Source organism: Tachysurus fulvidraco, chromosome 2 (genome assembly GCF_022655615.1).
Source record: "Tachysurus fulvidraco isolate hzauxx_2018 chromosome 2, HZAU_PFXX_2.0, whole genome shotgun sequence".
Taxonomy (NCBI): Eukaryota; Metazoa; Chordata; class Actinopteri; order Siluriformes; family Bagridae; genus Tachysurus; species Tachysurus fulvidraco.
This window is the reverse complement of record NC_062519.1, coordinates 24,065,826-24,084,045: the sequence shown is the minus strand read 5'-3', so window position 1 is coordinate 24,084,045 and position 18,220 is coordinate 24,065,826. Positions and strand designations below refer to the sequence as shown.

The 18,220-nt window shown below is 36.5% G+C and overlaps 2 protein-coding genes across 2 annotated transcripts in view; both read left to right on the top strand.

The window, feature by feature from the left end:
• The first annotated feature begins 132 nt into the window (after nucleotides 1-132).
• si:ch211-69b7.6 (neuroblast differentiation-associated protein AHNAK) lies at nucleotides 133-11,035 on the top strand. Its single transcript, XM_027170044.2, has 5 exons — nucleotides 133-351; nucleotides 1,822-1,852; nucleotides 2,041-2,140; nucleotides 2,791-2,939; nucleotides 3,108-11,035. The coding sequence occupies exons 2-5, from the start codon at nucleotides 1,850-1,852 to the stop codon at nucleotides 9,843-9,845; spliced, it is 6,990 nt and encodes a 2,329-aa protein (XP_027025845.2). The 5' UTR covers nucleotides 133-351; nucleotides 1,822-1,849; the 3' UTR covers nucleotides 9,846-11,035.
• A 4,217-nt stretch (nucleotides 11,036-15,252) lies between these two features.
• Nucleotides 15,253-18,220, top strand: part of wipf2a (WAS/WASL interacting protein family, member 2a) — a 9,867-nt gene continuing 6,899 nt past the window's right edge. Inside the window, exons 1-4 of the mRNA XM_027169604.2 lie at nucleotides 15,253-15,932; nucleotides 17,365-17,490; nucleotides 17,731-17,863; nucleotides 17,996-18,118. Coding sequence (XP_027025405.2) covers nucleotides 17,434-17,490; nucleotides 17,731-17,863; nucleotides 17,996-18,118 — 313 coding nt within the window. The 5' untranslated portion in view covers nucleotides 15,253-15,932; nucleotides 17,365-17,433. The remainder of the gene's footprint in view (nucleotides 15,933-17,364; nucleotides 17,491-17,730; nucleotides 17,864-17,995; nucleotides 18,119-18,220) is intronic.

Genomic DNA, 18,220 nt, shown 5'->3' with positions numbered 1-18,220 from the left:
TGCTGTTTAATGGAATAGTAAAGGGTGTTTCTTTGTAAAAGTTGAACACCTGAGTCATATGGGAGGATACAGGCGTGGACACTTTTTTTTGGAAATGTATTCTTATAAGGTTTTTTTTTCCTGGATGGAAAAATGTCATGCGGTTTTGGCAGGGTGTCCAAAGCTGTGTGATTGAGGTTAAACCTGTTTGTTGGCTGCTGAGATGTTTGCTGCATTAAAGATGCCTCTCTCTCATACAGCCAACAGATAGAGGAGGTAAACATAGTCGGCCTGCTCTGTCTGAAGTGGGATCTCAAGATGAAAAGTTGACACATCCAGCTCTGAAACAAAATTGTCTTAAAACAAGGACAGGTAAGACTACTTTATTTGTCTGCTGATACAGTAGTTTGCATACAGAATTTTGTACTCTTCTCTAAATAAACAAATCATGTTATAGTAATTATGTTCAGGAAACCAGAATGGTTAATTTACTAATTTACTATCAGTCTGCATCTGATTTTGAATTGAAATGTATACTCTGGATCCAATTTTGTCTCAATTGTCCTTTGACATAAGAGAAGCATTAAAACATCAATATGGAAAATGGACTAAAATGTCTGTTATCTGTGTCAAGCTAAAAACAATGCTGTTATTCCTATATATACACTTTTTTTCCGTATCTTACCATATATTGATAGTGGAGTTAGGAAAAAGATAATATAGATAAGGCAATGTTTATATAAAGTCATGCTCATACGCATGAGTGTCATTACGTAGAGTATCCCAGGAGCACCTTTTGCCTCTGCACAGAGGGTGTGTCTCAGTACACATTCTCCTTTCTTCTGGTTAAACCCGTTTTTCTGAACCACAACACAAATACTTTAAGGTTTCGGGTCAGTGTTTTGCTCTCACTAACATTCCTGAAAGAATGCAGAGCTATTAGATCAATGTAGAATCCATTGTTACGTTAGTGAAATTTTTTAAATTAAAAAAAATAAGTTGACCTGATATAAGTTAGCCATGCGTTCTTTTCCACTTGTTTGTTTTTCATTTGTCCACAAAGAGCTGTTGTGGTTAACAAACTCGTATATCTCAACGCATTCGAACTGGCTGCATGAATGACATGAAATTAATATACAATAAGACAATTTTACAAATTTTATAAATAATTCAGTATTTAGTGCACTGTCTAATTAGAAATATAAATGTATTGCAGTACGGAGCTAAATATGTGTGTTTCTATTGGACAGTAATCAAATAAAATTTTATTCGTCGCATACGCATACATACAGGGTACGACATGCAGTGATTTACTAGAAAACAAAACTGTGATATATAGAGGACTATCAATATTTAAATCCAAAAATGCAATTTGTGCAAATTAAGTAGATGCGTTTAAATAATAAGTAATAATGGCAACACAAAAATATTTAATTTCATTAAAAATAATAACAGACCAGATGATTTACAATTACATGTGTATTAACAGTATGTATTTTACCCTGATTGAGAAACATTTATTGGCACTGCATATTAAATAAATGGTTTTAAGAATTCAAAATCAAAACGTCTTAATTGAGGAAACCTGTTGCTGAACACAGGAGGTGATTTCCATTAAACTTGATTTTTTTTATATCACATCTTTCTTTCTTACTTTCCTTCCTTCTTTTTTTATTTCCTTCTTTGCCGTTTGTTTTGGACTCTCATATCCAACTGGAAGCTGCATTTTATAGTGTTTATGTTAAAAATCTTTAATATTTCAAATGTAATAGTTTGGAAAACTATTATGTTCATAAAGATGTATAATATATTTTTTTCTACATCATTTTTTCTCTTTTACAGGCTTAGACTTTAACTCTCTTGTAAAAATATGGTATGTATGTATTTTATTTAAATTTTTTTTTTACACCTGTACCTAATCCTATTATAATGTATCTTATCGATTTACCTGGTGATGTTAGAATAGAAAATTTCTATTCTAAAACATTTCAAATTTTTAAAAATATAAGCAAAGCAAAACATTGTAATACAATCTTGTAAATGTGTTTTGATACTCTTCAGATTAGTCATCGAAGAAGTCTGTCTGATAGCCTTGTGCTTGACGATAATGACAAAGGATTAGTGAATGTCTCTGGAATCAACCATGGAGAATATCAAGAAGGTAAATTAAGATATTGTAGTAAAAAAAAAAACAATGCCAATTTATCAGATAGCATATATATATATATAAATTTTTTAAATATTGGGCTCAACACTATACTTGAGCTGTACCTATACAGCATATACGTATATAGTATGTCAGTCTCATACCGTAGGACCATTTAGAATCTGACTATATATTTTTTATCTTTGGCTATGGTTGTCTGTTTGGTGGTGTTACAAGTGTGTCAGGTGCAGAACCACAGTTTGGGATGGTAAATGTTCTTGCCCAGTTGTGTAAATCAACCTCTGGAATCCACATTCTCAAAAAAAATCAAGTCTTCAGATGCTTAAAAATCCTAGGAACACTTCTTTGCCTCATATACTACCAAAATAGTATTATGTTTGAGCTGAAAATTGTCCATCACCCAAATGATATCTTGTCAGCAGTAGTCCATTAGGGGCTCCTAGTACCTAGACATACATATTTGAGGGGAGCTGAAAAACTCTATAGAAACGGATGGAATCTACTCAGTAATTTCACACTTATGTGGTGCACTTATACTGTATGGTAAGTGCAAAAAGTGCAGGTACAGAATGTATATATATATCTACAATGAAAAACTTGATTTTTTTATTCTGTATACAAGTGTTATGTTGTTGCCATTATAGGAGATGGAACTATTGGTGCCATGAAGAATGAAGTGATTGACATACTGAAGCGAACCGAACCATTCAATAACAATGGAGGTCTGTCAAGGCCAGACATGAAATCCAGTAAAAGCTTGGGAAATTTGGACAGGATCAAAGCTCCAAATGAGGTTTGTTCAAACTGCAATTTACATTGCTATACTTTAAAACAGTTTCTAACAAAATAACAAGTAACAGTGCAAGAGCTCAAGAAATTTAAGAGAATTAAAGTGGCAGTTTGTGTTAAATGAATTTGACATACATATCAAGTGAAGTAATATAACTTAATATTTCTACAGCTACATATGGATTCTTACAACAAGCTTTTCAATGCTAAAGTCAAAAGGTTTATTAAAAGAAATCCAAAAGGAAAAAGTCAAGAAGATGTGAGACTGGGGATGACTAATGTCCCAGACACAGATTTGAAAGGTCGAAGAATAGAAGTGAAATCGGAAAACTATGACCGTCCACGTTTTATGAGACCTGATACTGATGTTGAAGGAGACGTCACAAGGCCAGAATTAAGTTTGTCATCCCACAATAATGGACTACCAAATTCCAGAACCGGACTTACAATTCCGAATGTGGGCTTATCATCAGACACACCCAGGTTTAAAATGCCTGATTTTGGACTGTCAGAACATAAAATAACAACACCTGACACTTATTTCTCACAACCTAAGATTAAGAGAGAATTCAACTCACCAGACATCACAACCACAGACATCAATGCACACACACTAGACAGAAACAAACTGCCAAGTTTACAAAAGCCACATTTGAACTTAGAAATTCCAAGTAATGATATTGATACATCTGGTCTCAGCAATGACATTAAAACTGCTGACGTTACTATTGACACGCCCTCAGAAAAAATAAAAGTACCAAAATTTGGATTTTCAAGTCATTTGTCTAAAGGAGGTGTTGATGACCAAGACATTCAGGTGACTCTCCCTGAAGCTGATTTAAGGGCACCAAAACTGAATATGAACTCCCCTGATATCGACATTGATACTACAGGGAAAATGAAAACGCCCAAATTGAAAATGCCTAAGCTTAACTTTCCAAATTTTAAAGAATCTGACATTGATTTGAAAGGAGATTTGAAAAGGCCTGATTTGAGTTGGTCCTCTCATAATTTTGATGCAGATATTGATGTTCCTGACACTGACATTGATAGACCCAAAGCAGACCTTAAGGGTGTGACACTACCAAATATGGACCTACCATCTGGTAAAGCAAAAATGCCTAAATTCAAGATGCCTGATTTTGGACACTCAATATCTAATTCACCTGATATGGATCTCTCTCCGCCTAAATTGAAAGGTCAGATAAATTCACCAAATCTCACAGCACCAGAGTTAGATGTTGATGTCCCAGCAGTTAAAATCAGAGGGCCAGCATTTAAAGAACCACATGCTGATATCAGAGCACCTGAATTCAACATCAATGCTCCCTCAGGGAAAATTAAATTGCCAAAATCCCCAGAGCTTGATATAGATGTTCCCAGAGGGAAAATTAAAGGACCAGCTCTTAAAGAACCAAATTTTGATGGGTGGGCACCTGGATTTAACAATGATGTCCCCTCAGGGAAACTTAAAATGCCAAATTTCAAAATTCCCAATATTGAGGGAAATATAGGTTCACCAGACACAAATTTGGCTTTTCCTGAAGCAGATGTAAAGGTTCCAGAAATAGATGTGAACTCTCCTAGGCTTGACATTGATAGTCCTGCAGGAAAATTCAAATTTCCCAAAGTAAAAACACCCAAATTTAGCATGCCAGGTTTTAAAGGACCTGATGTTGATTTTAAAGGAGACTTGAAAGGGCCAGATTTGAGCATGTCGTCTCCTAAATTTGATGCAGATATAAGTGGTCCTGACCTTGACATTAATCGACCCAAAGCTAATTTTAAAGGCATGTCACTTCCAGATGTGCACCTACCATCAGGTAAAACAAAAACACCCAATATTAATTTGTCTGATTTTGGACTCTCAGGACCTGAAGCCAAGGCCCCAGAGATGGATCTCTCACTGCCTAAAATGAAAGGACCAAATCTCACAGCCCCAGGATTAGATGTTGATGTCCCAACAGGTAAAATTAAGGGACCAACACTTAAAGACCCAAATGTTGATATCAGGGCACCTGAATTTAACATTGATGCTCCCTCAGGAAAGCTGAAAATGCCAACTTTCAAAGGTCCACATTTTAAAGGTGAAATGGGTTCACCAGACATTAATTTGGCTTTACCTGAAGCAGACATGAAAGGACCAAAACTAGATTTGAAATCTCCAAATCTTGACATTGATGGACCCTCAGGGAAAATCAAAATGCCAAAAACGAAGACACCCAAATTTAGCTTTCCTGGTTTTAAAGGACCCAATGTTGATGCCAAGGGAGACTTGAAAGGGCCAAATTTGAGCATGTCATCTCCTAAATTTGATGCAGATATAAGTGGTCCTGACCTTGACATTGATCGGCCCAAAGCTAATGTGCACCTACCATCAGCTAAAACAAAAACACCTAAGTTTAGGCTGTCTGATTTTGGACTCTCAGGACCTAAAGCCAAGGCACCTGATATGAATCTGTCAGTGCCAAAAATGAAAGGACCAAATCTCACAGCCCCAGAATTAGATGTTGATGTCCCAACAGGTAAAATTAAGGGACCAACATTTAAAGAACCAAATGTTGATATCAGGGCACCTGAATTTAACATTGATGCTCCCTCAGGAAAACTGAAAATGCCAACTTTCAAAGGTCCAAATTTTAAAGGAGAAATGGGTTCACCAGATATGAATTTGACTTCCCCAGAAGCAGACATGAAAGGACCAAAACTAGATCTGAAATCTCCAAATCTTGACATTGATGGACCCTCAGGAAAAATCAAAATGCCAAAAACAAAGACACCCAAATTTAGCTTTCCTGGTTTTAAAGGACCCAATGTTGATGCCAAGGGAGACTTGAAAGCTCCAAATTTAAGCATGTCATCTCCTAAATTTGATGCAGATATAACTGGTCCTGACCTTGACATTCATGGACCCAAAGCTAATGTTAATGGCATGACACTTCCAGATGTGCACCTACCATCAGCTAAAACAAAAACACCTAAGTTTAGGTTGTCTGATTTTGGACTCTCAGGACCTAAAGCCAAGGCACCTGAGATGAATCTTTCAGTGCCTAAAATGAAAGGACCAAATCTCACAGCACCAGGATTAGATGTTGATTTTCCAACAGGTAAAATTAAGGGACCAACACTTAAAGACCCAAATGTTGACATTAGGGCACCTGAATTTAACATTGATGCTCCCTCAGGAAAACTGAAAATGCCAACTATCAACGGGCCAAATTTTAAAGGAGAAATGGGTTCACCAGACATGAATTTAGCTTTACCTGAAGGAGACATGAAAGGACCAAAACTAGATCTGAAATCTCCAAATCTTGACATTGATGGACCCTCAGGGAAAATCAAAATGCCAAAAACAAAGACACCCAAATTTAGCTTTCCTGGTTTTAAAGGACCCAATGTTGATGCCAAGGGAGATTTGAAAGGGCCAAATTTGAGCATGTCATCTCCTAAATTTGATGCAGATATAACTGGTCCTGACCTTGACATTCATGGACCCAAAGCTAATGTTAATGGCATGACACTTCCAGATGTGCACCTACCATCAGCTAAAACAAAAACACCCAAGTTTAAGTTGTCGGATTTTGGACTCTCAGGACCTAAAGCCAAGGCACCTGAGATGAATCTTTCAGTGCCTAAAATGAAAGGACCAAATCTCACAGCCCCAGGATTAGATGTTGATGTTCCAACAGGTAAAATTAAGGGACCAGATGTTGATATCAGGGCACCTGAATTTAACATTGATGCTCCCTCAGGAAAACTGAAAATGCCAACTATCAACGGGCCAAATTTTAAAGGAGAAATGGGTTCAACAGACATGAATTTAGCTTTACCTGAAGCAGACATGAAAGGACCAAAACTAGATCTGAAATCTCCAAATCTTGACATTGATGGACCCTCAGGAAAAATCAAAATGCCAAAAACAAAAACACCCAAATTTAGCTTTCCTGGTTTTAAAGGACCTAATGTTGATGCCAAGGGAGACTTGAAAGGGCCAAATTTAAGCATGTCATCTCCTAAATTTGATGCAGATATAAATGGTCCTGACTTTAACATTGATCGGCCCAAAGCTAATGTTAATGGCATGACACTTCCAGATGTGCACCTACCATCAGCTAAAACAAAAACACCTAAGTTTAGGTTGCCTGATTTTGGACTCTCAGGACCTAAAGCCAAGGCCCCGGAGATGGATCTCTCACTGCCTAAATCGAAAGGACCAAATCTCACAGCCCCAGGATTAGATGTTGATGTCCCAACAGGTAAAATTAAGGGACCAACACTTAAAGAACCAAATGTTGATATCAGGGCACCTGAATTTAACATTGATGCTCCCTCAGGAAAACTGAAAATGCCAACTATCAAAGGTCCAAATTTTAAAGGTGAAATGGGTTCACCAGACATGAATTTAGCTTTACCTGAAGCAGACATGAAAGGACCAAAACTAGATTTGAAATCTCCAAATCTTGACATTGATGGACCCTCAGGAAAAGTCAAAATGCCAAAAACAAAGACACCCAAATTTAGCTTTCCTGGTTTTAAAGGACCCAATGTTGATGCCAAGGGAGATTTGAAAGGGCCAAATTTGAGCATGTCATCTCCTAAATTTGATGCAGATATAAGTGGTCCTGACCTTGACATTAATCGACCCAAAGCTAATGTTAAAGGCATGACACTTCCAGATGTGCACCTACCATCAGCTAAAACAAAAACACCTAAGTTTAGGTTGCCTGATTTTGGACTCTCAGGACCTAAAGCCAAGGCCCCGGAGATGGATCTCTCACTGCCTAAATCGAAAGGACCAAATCTCACAGCCCCAGGATTAGATGTTGATGTCCCAACAGGTAAAATTAAGGGACCAACATTTAAAGAACCAAATGTTGATATCAGGGCACCTGAATTTAACATTGATGCTCCCTCAGGAAAACTGAAAATGCCAACTTTCAATGGTCCAAATTTTAAAGGTGAAATGGGTTCACCTGACATGAACTTGGCTTTACCTGAAGCAGCCATGAAAGAACCAAAACTAGATCTGAAATCTCCAAATCTTGACATTGATGGACCTTCAGGGAAAATCAAAATGCCAAAAACAAAGACACCCAAATTTAGCTTTCCTGGTTTTAAAGGACCCAATGTTGATGCCAAGGGAGACTTGAAAGGGCCAAATTTGAGCATGTCGTCTCCTAAATTTGATGCAGATATAAGTGGTCCTGACCTTGACATTGATCGGCCCAAAGCTAATGTTAATGGCATAACACTTCCAGATGTGCACCTACCATCAGCTAAAACAAAAACACCTAAGTTTAGGCTGTCTGATTTTGGACTCTCAGGACCTAAAGCCAAGGCACCTGAGATGAATCTTTCAGTGCCTAAAATGAAAGGACCAAATCTCACAGCACCAGGATTAGATGTTGATGTCCCAACAGGTAAAATTAAGGGACCAACATTTAAAGAACCAAATGTTGACATTAGGGCACCTGAATTTAACATTGATGCTCCCTCAGGAAAACTGAAAATGCCAACTTTCCAAGGTCCCAATTTTAAAGGAGAAATGGGCTCACCAGACATAAATTTGGCTTTACCTGAAGGAGATGTGAAAGGTCCAAAACTAGATTTGAAATCTCCAAATGCTGACATTGATGGACCCTCAGGAAAATTCAAAATTCCAAAAGTGAAAACACCCAAATTTAGCATTGCTAATTCCAAAGGACCTGATTTTGATGTTAAAGGAGACTTGACAGGCCCAGATCTGAGCATGTTCTCTTCTAAATTTGATGCAGATATTACTGATCCTGACCTTGACATTGGTGGACAAAAATCTAATTTTAATGGCATGACACTTCCAGATGTGCACCTACCATCAGGTAAAACAAAATCACCCAAGATTAAGCTGTCTGATTTTGGACTCTCTGGACCTAAAATCAAGTCTGATATGGATCTTTCAATGCCTAAAATGAAAGGACCAGACCTAACAGTCCCAGAATTAGATGTTGATGTTCCAACAGGTAAAATTAAGGGGACAGCACTTAAAGAACCAAATTTTGATTTCAGGGAACCTGAATTTAACATCAATGCTTCCTCAGGAAAACTGAAAATGCCAAATTTCAAAGGCCCTAATATTAGGAGTGATGGTAGTGATGCTAAATTTGATGCAGATTTTACTGGTCCTGACCTTGACATTGATGGACCCAAAGCTAATGTTAATGGCACGACACTTTCAAGTGCACACCTACCAGCAGTGAAAACAAAAACACCCATGATTAATTTGTCTGATTTTGGATTTTCGAGACCTAAAGCGAAAGCACCTGAGATGGATCTCTCTTTGCCTAACATGAAAGGAGAAATAAATTCACCAAACCTTACTGTCCCTGAGTTAGATATTGGTGTCCCAACAGGTAAAATTAAAAGACCAATATTTGTCCTGAAAACTGAAACTAAACCAAAGACTTTAGGCAATATGACCTTCCCTGAAGCTGATATCAGAGCTCCAAAACTAGATGCAAAATCTCCTGACATTGACATTGACAGTCTACAAAGTAATTTCAAGTTACCAAAATCCACAACAACGTTTGATATTCAAAACTTTAATGAGCCTGATATAAACGCTAAGTATAACCTGGGTGGGCCAAATTTGGACTTATCTGCAATGGATTCTGAGGTTGGAATTCCTGACTATGACACTCATAGACCAACAATTAATACTAAAGGTATCAAAGCAGACATTACACCTCCAAACATTGCGTTGCCCTCAGCTAAAGTAAACCTTACCGACACGAAATATCCTAGGAATAGAAACACATCATATGGCAGTATGAAAGTGTCAAAAGACTTAGAATCTTTAGTGTCAAGCATGGACCTTGAAGTACCAAAACAATCCTTAAAGGGGTCAAAGATTAAACTGCTATCTCTAGTATGATGGTATCAATGGTAGTCTTGTTTACCACAGAAAGACATGTCTTTCAAAATAATTGATTTCATATGAAGAATACATCAGGGTTATAATAATATGCACATGTAAATATTATAGGGAACATGTATCACAACAACACAGAAAATATACTACAGTATCTTTTGTTGCAGCTTGTGTATATACATTTTGTATGTTTGTTTAGTACCACTAGTACTTAAAAGGGAACCGTATGCATTGCTGCACTACTACACTGGGAAAGTGTAAAGCTATGTATGGTTGAATTACAATTAAATTGCATTTGAATATTTTACACAATTTAATATATTACTTTTAATATGTTTAAATGTTCATTAATGTTGTAAATGTATAAAGTAATATCAAACACATGACTATATTGATGTATTAATAATTTGTGCCTCATTTATATTATGTGTATTATACATTTGTTTGAGAGCGTGTGATAGTGATTTCTGTAATTCAGTTGTGGCAAAGTAAATAAATTGTTAGTTTCTTAATTATTATTATTAAAATTATTTTCAGTACACATGCTTTTGTGTTCACACTTGGTAATAAAATATATGTTTTCAAAATAATTAGACAATAAGCATGTGCGGAAAACAAAACGTGTACAAAAAAACTGTAAATTCAAGTACTGGGAAATCAAGTCAATTGAGACAGAATTCCTTTTTGTTTTCTAATAGAAGCAACATGATTTAATTTATGTGAAAGTTTGTGGTAAGCATCAAACTGGACTTGTATATTACCATGTATATTACACATTTTTAAATCATGTCAAAACTTTAGATTCAGAAATTTACGTATACGATTTTAGTATTAATTTTTTTTTAAATTAATTTTCAAAATGCCCTAAATTACCAAGCATGGATATTTAGGAGAAATGGTATTTATCTTTTGTGTCTTTAAGTACTATAGAGGCATCAGTCCTGATATGGATATTAAGATGATATTTATGCATAATTGCCAACCAGATTGCATCATCTTAGTATATATTCTTATGGTAAGGTTCAGTTAACACAAAATAACAAATATCCGGATGTATGTTATAATTATTGACAGTATGTGACCTGCCTGAGAGGGGGTGCAGTGGAGGATTCTGTTATAAATAATCTCTCTCAGAAGATTTCTGGAAATGTGAATTCACCTACTGATAAAATAAACATTCACTGTTAGTCCTGGATCCTGTTACTCTACTTGCCTCAAAACATTTTGGAACTTTGTGCATCATGGTGCTATCAGAGAAACTGGTTATGACTTCAATCAGAGCTAAAAAAAATAAAATGTTCTTGAGGATTTCAAAAATGTATAGGTTTGAAACATTTTGGTTTATAAATGACAGATATGTTTAAAAATATGTCAATTCAACACCTGTTACAATATCTGAATTCACCCTATAACTCTTGATGTTAATTGCAAATTTCCCACTTTTTAGGCTTTTTCAAAGCATCAGTATTCGGAATACAAATATTAATTCGATTCAATTCAATTCAAGTTTATTTGTATAGCACTTTTTACAATTGACGTTGTCTCAAAGCAGCTTTACAGAAGATAAACATAGAACAAAAGGTTATTATAAAGAATAATATAAAGATTACTAGAATACAAAATTCAACATTAATATTAGATATATTTAAATGTGTTTGCATTTATCCCCAATGAGCAAGTCTGAGGTGACTCAGGCAGCAGTGGCAAGGAAAAACTGCTTTAGATGGTAATTAAGAAAAGTTGAGAGGAACCAGACTCAATGGGAAACCCATCCTCATCTGGGTGAGGGTGTGATTATAAATATACAGTCAGACAAATGTTGTATTGATGCAAAGATCAGATGGAGTTCACATCTCCTCTATAGTATCGCAAAGTCCAACTGGAGCTGGTAGATCTCTACTGTAGGTGCCTCAGGATTCTCAGAGTTGGCCTCATCTCAGTGGAGGTCCAAAATCTTCATGGCATGGAAGACGATCGGAGCTGGTACAATTTCTGGATGCCTCGGGATGGGTAGAAAGAGAGAAGCAGTGGAGAGGGATTAACATAGCTGCTGTTCATAATATTTGCATATATGATGTAATAATGCACAATATTATGGGATGTATTATGTGTGTACCTGACTAAAGAGATAAGATTTTAATCTACATTTAAACTGGGTAAGTGTGTCTGAGTCCCGAACACTATCAGGACGACTATTCCAAAGTTTGGAAGATAAATAAGAAAACACTCTACCACCTTTAGTAGACGGATATTCTGGGATGTATCAGGAGTCTGAGTTTTGTGATCTCAGGGAGTGTGAAGGATTGTAATGTGTTAGAAAACTAGTTAAATACATGGGAGCTAAACCATTAAGAGCCTTGTACATAAGTGACAGCAGTTTGTAATCAATTCTAAACTTAACAGGTAGCCAGTGAAGAGATGATAAAATTGGGGTTATATGGTCATACTTTCTTGTCCTAGTGAGAACTCTGGCAGCTGCATTTTGGACTAACTGTAGCCTATTTATTAAAGATGCAGGACAACCAGCTAGTAATGCATTATAATAGTCCAGTCTAGAGGTCATGAATGCATGAACTAGCTTCTCAGCATCAGATACAGACAGGATGTTTCTCAACTTGGCAATATTTCTAAGCTGGAAGAAGGCTGTTTTTGTAGTATGGGTGATATGATTTCCAAAAGACAGGTTTCTGTCTAATATAAACACCCAGGCAGTGTTGTATAAAGTACTAGAAAGCAATACTTGAGTAAAAGTACAAGTATCATACTAGAAAAAGACTCTGGTAGAAGTAGAAGACAAAAGTTATGGTATTATTAAATGGCAAAAATGGACACCAAAATTTTATGCATGATGTAATGATGCCAGTCTTGAATCAAATCAGTTCATGTCTGTGTGCATTCTCTACAAACAGTGTGTCCAATGAATGCAGTCATTAATAAACAAATATTCACAAGACAAAGAACAAATCAATAAATGTTATTTTTATTTAGTATTGATATTGCATTAATATTTTGTTTGTGCTACAGCTCTGGTAATAAGAATAGTGAAATTTCACTGCTTTTGGTTGCCGTCTTTGCGGCTTTCCGCCGGTTAACGTTATAGATAAACGCCTCCAGCTCTGACTGCGCGTGCACGCTGCGCGTGCCTGTGCTTCTCCTTAGAGCGCGCGGACGTGCGTAATATAATCTAGGAGCAGTGATTCGCCAAACCTCCCTTATTGCAGTCGCACACATTTCTTCTGAGTTTATTTTGTAGTAACGAGTAACGAAGATGCTTAGTGGAAATATAACGGAGTAAAAGTATACATTTTATCTAGGAAATGTAGTGGAGTAAAAGTGAAAGTTGACATAAATTTTAATAGCGAAGTAAAGTACAGATACGTGAAATATACTTCGTTACATTACACTGCACCCAGGTCTTTCACCGTCGAACTAGTAGTAACAGAACTTCCCTCTGAATGGAAGTTGAATTGTGAGAGTTTCTGTGTAGTACTACTGTGTAGTAGTGTAGTTCTGGTTTTTGGACCGATAAGTAGTGTTTCTGTCTTATCGGAGTTTAACAACAGAAAATTACAGCTCATCCAATCTTTTATCTCTCTAACTCACTGAGTTAATTTTGACAATTTAGCTATCGTCTGGTTTTGATGAGATATATAATTGGGTATCCTCAGCATCCAACAGTGGAAACTAACCCCATGCCTTCTAAGGATGTTCCCTAATAGAAGCATGTATATCGAGAAAAGCAGAGGTCCTAGGACTGATCCTTGAGGGACCCCATAGTTAACTGACAATAAACTGGAGGAATCACCATTTAATTCTACAAAATGGTATCAATCAGATAGGTAGGATCTAAACCAACTTAAAGCCTGTCCATGAATACCTGTGTAATTTTGTAAGCGATCTAGGAAAATGTTGTGATCTATAGTGTCGAATGCAGCAGTAAGGTCAAGTAGAACTAATAAGGACATACAGTCTTGGTCCGAAGCTGTCTTGGTCCGACTGAAACTCTTCAAAGATATTGTTCTCCTGTAAGAAGGAGCTCAGTTAAACAGACACAACCTTTTCTAGTATTTTAGACATAAACGGAAGATGTGAAATAGGTCTGTAATTTGATATTTCATTAGGATCTAAATTCTGTTTCTTAATGAGTGGCCTACTAACTGCCAACGTGAAAGATTTAGGGATGTAATCTAAAGATAGCGAGGAGTTAATAATATTAAGAAGAGGCTCACCAGCTTTATTTTCTTTCAGTAATTTAGTTGGAGTGTGATCTAGTGAACAAGTTGTTGGTTTAGCTGTAGTAATAAGCTTATCTAACTCTTCCTGTCCTGTAATTGTAAAGGACTGTAGTTGTGAGTGTAGAGCTTTAGGTGAGACTGAGTCATAAGGTGCTCTCATATGTTGAGCATCAACTATTTTATTCCTGATGCTTTCAATTTTATCAGTGAAGAATCTTATAATGTCATCACTACTGAACTGTGATGGAATAGTGTGTTCGGATTCCTGTTCTTTTGTTAATCTAGCCACTGTACTAAATAAAATCCTGGGATTGTTCTGGTTATTTTCTTTGCTCAGGTGCTCAGCCCTAGCAGTTTTTAGAGCCTGTCTCCTCTAATTTAGTTTTTCTCCACTTTTTTTCAAGGTTACGGGTTTCTCTCTTGAGGGTGTGAGTATGACTATTATACCATATTATACTATTATATTACCTAAAAGAAAACCAGTGGAATCTTCACCGTTCATTGCTATCTAAAACCAATATAGGCAACATTTGCATGCATGTCATGCACAGTTTATGTTTCTACACTGTCCACAGCGGTTGAAAATGTGATCAAACACACATTATAATCATATATTATTATATAATGTAAATTATACATTCGATTTTCTTCTTCTTTTTTCTACTTTTATAGAAAGGTTTTTCCCTCACTTAATTCATACACACAAACTATATATATAATATATATATCATTTATAATTTACATATCATAAATTTTGAAGATCAGATACATTCATCACAAAGTCACATGAATTACCTATTACCTGAATTATTTTGTGCTGGTAAATTAATTTTGAAAACTATAGAATGTTGTAAATCATTGAAAAGACAGTTAATCAAAGTTGTGTTATTACTAATGCTTGATTAAACTAATTAAAAACAAACAAACAAACAAACAAACAAACAAACAGGTTACTTAATAAAAACTTTACTTAAAAGCTCAATGCAGGTGGTCAGGTTTTAAATGAAAGAGTTAAGTGGGATATGAGAGGCCAATTAGGTCATAATGCGTTCTTTCTCACCCATTCTGCAATAAGGTTACACACACACACACACACACACACACACACACACACACACACACACACACACACACACACACACACACACACACACACACACACAGACAGCTATACATTCCCATATTCCTTTGCACAAATACCACCATTTAGATCATAACATACTTTCTCACACATGATATAAACGGCCTCTCTTTATGATAGAATCACACTATTAATACAGTATCAGCTTCTTTAGCATTTGCTTGCTGTTGTAAACAAAATAGGCTTTTAATAAGAAGTGTGGTGTTTACATTGTTAAAGATGGGCCTAATTCGTGGTTTATTTATTTGCTGAAAGCTGTTTTAGTGGCTTGGCACTTGGTTGTAGTCTAATAAATAGTCCGAATGCTCACAGAGCTGCTCGGAAACGTTATTATACTACCAATAGCTTTCGGCTCTAATCGGAAGTATTCGTTCATCTGCCACCATTTTGTACTAATTCCTAGACTTCCGGGTTTCACAGATCTTGGGTTCGCAGTTGAAGCCCTAAACCTGTGGCTTTCTTAATCTCACTTTCTCTGACTACAAGTTTGAATAGCAGGAGATATTAGTATGTTTATGTTTTGTTCGTGTTTAATCCTGTAGTTTTCCTGATCTGTATCATGAAGCTCCGACTCTTCGCTTGGTTGACGTTAGATATTTAGTTTATTAGGTTTGTTTTGTTTTCTAACATCTCAGTGTGTTTGTAATAATAACCGGATCACAAACCCGGTTCCCTTCAATGCTGTTGGAGACACGAATCTCTGAGTAGCCGCGGGTAAGTTTGTCTAATTATTCGAGTCTTTCTCGTATTTTCAGCGCGAATGAAATGACCATCGATAAATAAGTGGTATTTGTGGTGCTTTCTGATTGTTTTATATGTTATAGTAATAGTTTGGTTTTGTTTAAATACTTATAACCTGCTGTTTATCTCCTGTACCTGAGTTTTTCCCCCCAAAACGATAAAAGTTTGTTGACTAAATCTTTGAAGCTCCTCGTTACTATACAGTCGTGATTATGGGCTTGTTGCTTGTTTTCCTTTATGACACAACAGACAGCTATAAAGTACATCAGATTTTACATGATTTCGTTTTGAACACTTGAGGGTTTAAGGGCTTTACTCAGGGGTCCAACAGTGGCAGCTTGGTGGATGTGGGATTCGAACTCACAACCTTCTGACTGGTAACCCAACACCTTAATTAGTCTACATGTCTTACACGCCTTGCTGAGTATTCTGTCCTTCAGGTGTGATCGAAATCCCTGGAAGTCAGATTAGTTAAATAAGTACACCAGATCAGATATATCTATTTTTCTTTATTGTGCCTTGACAGTAAACATGCTGATCATGTTTAAGGTAAAGTTATTGCAGACAGCATAGCATGTATACTGGATACGTTTATTACTAAGAAGGGTTTTGTTTCATACTCAAATGTATTCCTTCGTAATTTTCTGACGTTCGGAGTAACCTAGGTGTAGTTGTGTATGAAGAAATTAGTACGATCGGTTTCTTTAAGAAGAAATTCGATAATCAGAGATCACTAAAGGTATGTCATGGCATGTTGAATCACCCGAGCTGCATTTCTTGTTTCCAGCCTCACACCTCTGTTGCTGGTGATCCTGCTTAACAACATTCCGCTTGGAACTAACAAAGCGGTGTATCACTCGTATCCTCGTGTATCTTGCTTATAGAAGATATATGTGAGAGAGAAATGTTCATACTTTAAAGTAAAGCTGTATTGAAGTCCTCATCGGTATCCTATCAGACTGGTTATGGGAAGTTTACGAATAAGCGGAAATGTGTTTTAAACACAACTACTTTGGCACATCCAATGTCAAAGCTCTGTTTAATTATTTACACATTCTCAAAAAAAAATACTCGCTGCTACTTTTCTTGAGAATGGGGTTTTAATCCTTTACTATGCAACGTCTTTCACCTGGACACATGGAAATAGTGTACCTTTAAAAAGAATTAAGGCTACATTAGTGGACTTTAATTAGTTTTATATTAAAGATTTAAAGGTACATGTAAGGGTACCGTTCTGCAGACAAGGAAATACAGTCTAGTATCCTTATTTCTAAAAGTCTGGCTTCAGGTACATGTGAAATATTTTACATTTCCATTTTCGAGTATATTCAAATCCCAAGTTTTTACAACACACACCAGCACTTGAGTAGAAAAAAAAAAAACGATTAAATGCTTGTCTTTGCAGAGCTTTTGTGAGCAGAAATACACTTGCTAAGACTGAGGTGATCATCATCAGTCTTGGAGAAACAACAATATGCCTATTCCTCCACCACCGCCTCCGGGACCTCCACCTCCCCCTACCTTCAGCCAGGTAGCTGCAGTACAGAAGGGCTTCACTACAGTCTCTTACTCTCTGCGTTCACTAAAACCACTTCATTTCTTATTCATGCAGAATCCAGAACATTATTCGATTGCCATTCTGTTATGGTGATCATTATGACACAAAATAAAATAATATGGCTGATAAGTGATTTAGATTTGAACCTGTCAAGCTTGACTTTATTTATTTATTTATTTATTTATTTATTTATTTATTTATTTATTTTTACAGGCGAATACTACCCCTCCCAAGATATCAGGAAACGAAGCTAAAGGAAGAGGAGCCTTGTTGTCAGACATATGCAAAGGGACCAGGCTGAAAAAAGTCACAAATGTCAATGACAGAAGTGCACCTGCTCTTGATAGTAGGTTTCTGAGATAAGAGCAGCGAACAAAAGAGAACTTATTAAAGCCGTAACTTTAATGTTTGACCAGACCTTTCTTATGGTTAATCATCCAACTGAGTTGTGTGTCTGTGTGTGCACGTGCCTTTGCAGAACCTGCAGGGGGTGGAGGAGGAAGTGGAGGAGGAGGTGGAGGGGGCTTTGGTGGCGGTTCTGGACCAATGCCAATGGGAGGCCTGTTTAGCGGAGGAGTGCCTAAACTTCGTCCAGTGGGAGGTAGCTTTATAAGGTCTTTCATAGAGAAGACTTTCTGTAATCAACATTTCAACAAGTTATTCTTGTGATAATTCTCTGTTTATGAAATAGAACTCTTTCCAG

Excerpts from the sequence above, each read along its gene's own strand:
- si:ch211-69b7.6 (XM_027170044.2), top strand. Across the intron at positions 2,141-2,790 it reads CCATGGAGAATATCAAGAAG|GAGATGGAACTATTGGTGCC; the intron begins GTAAATTAAGAT and ends TTGCCATTATAG. Across the intron at positions 2,940-3,107 it reads GGATCAAAGCTCCAAATGAG|CTACATATGGATTCTTACAA; the intron begins GTTTGTTCAAAC and ends ATATTTCTACAG.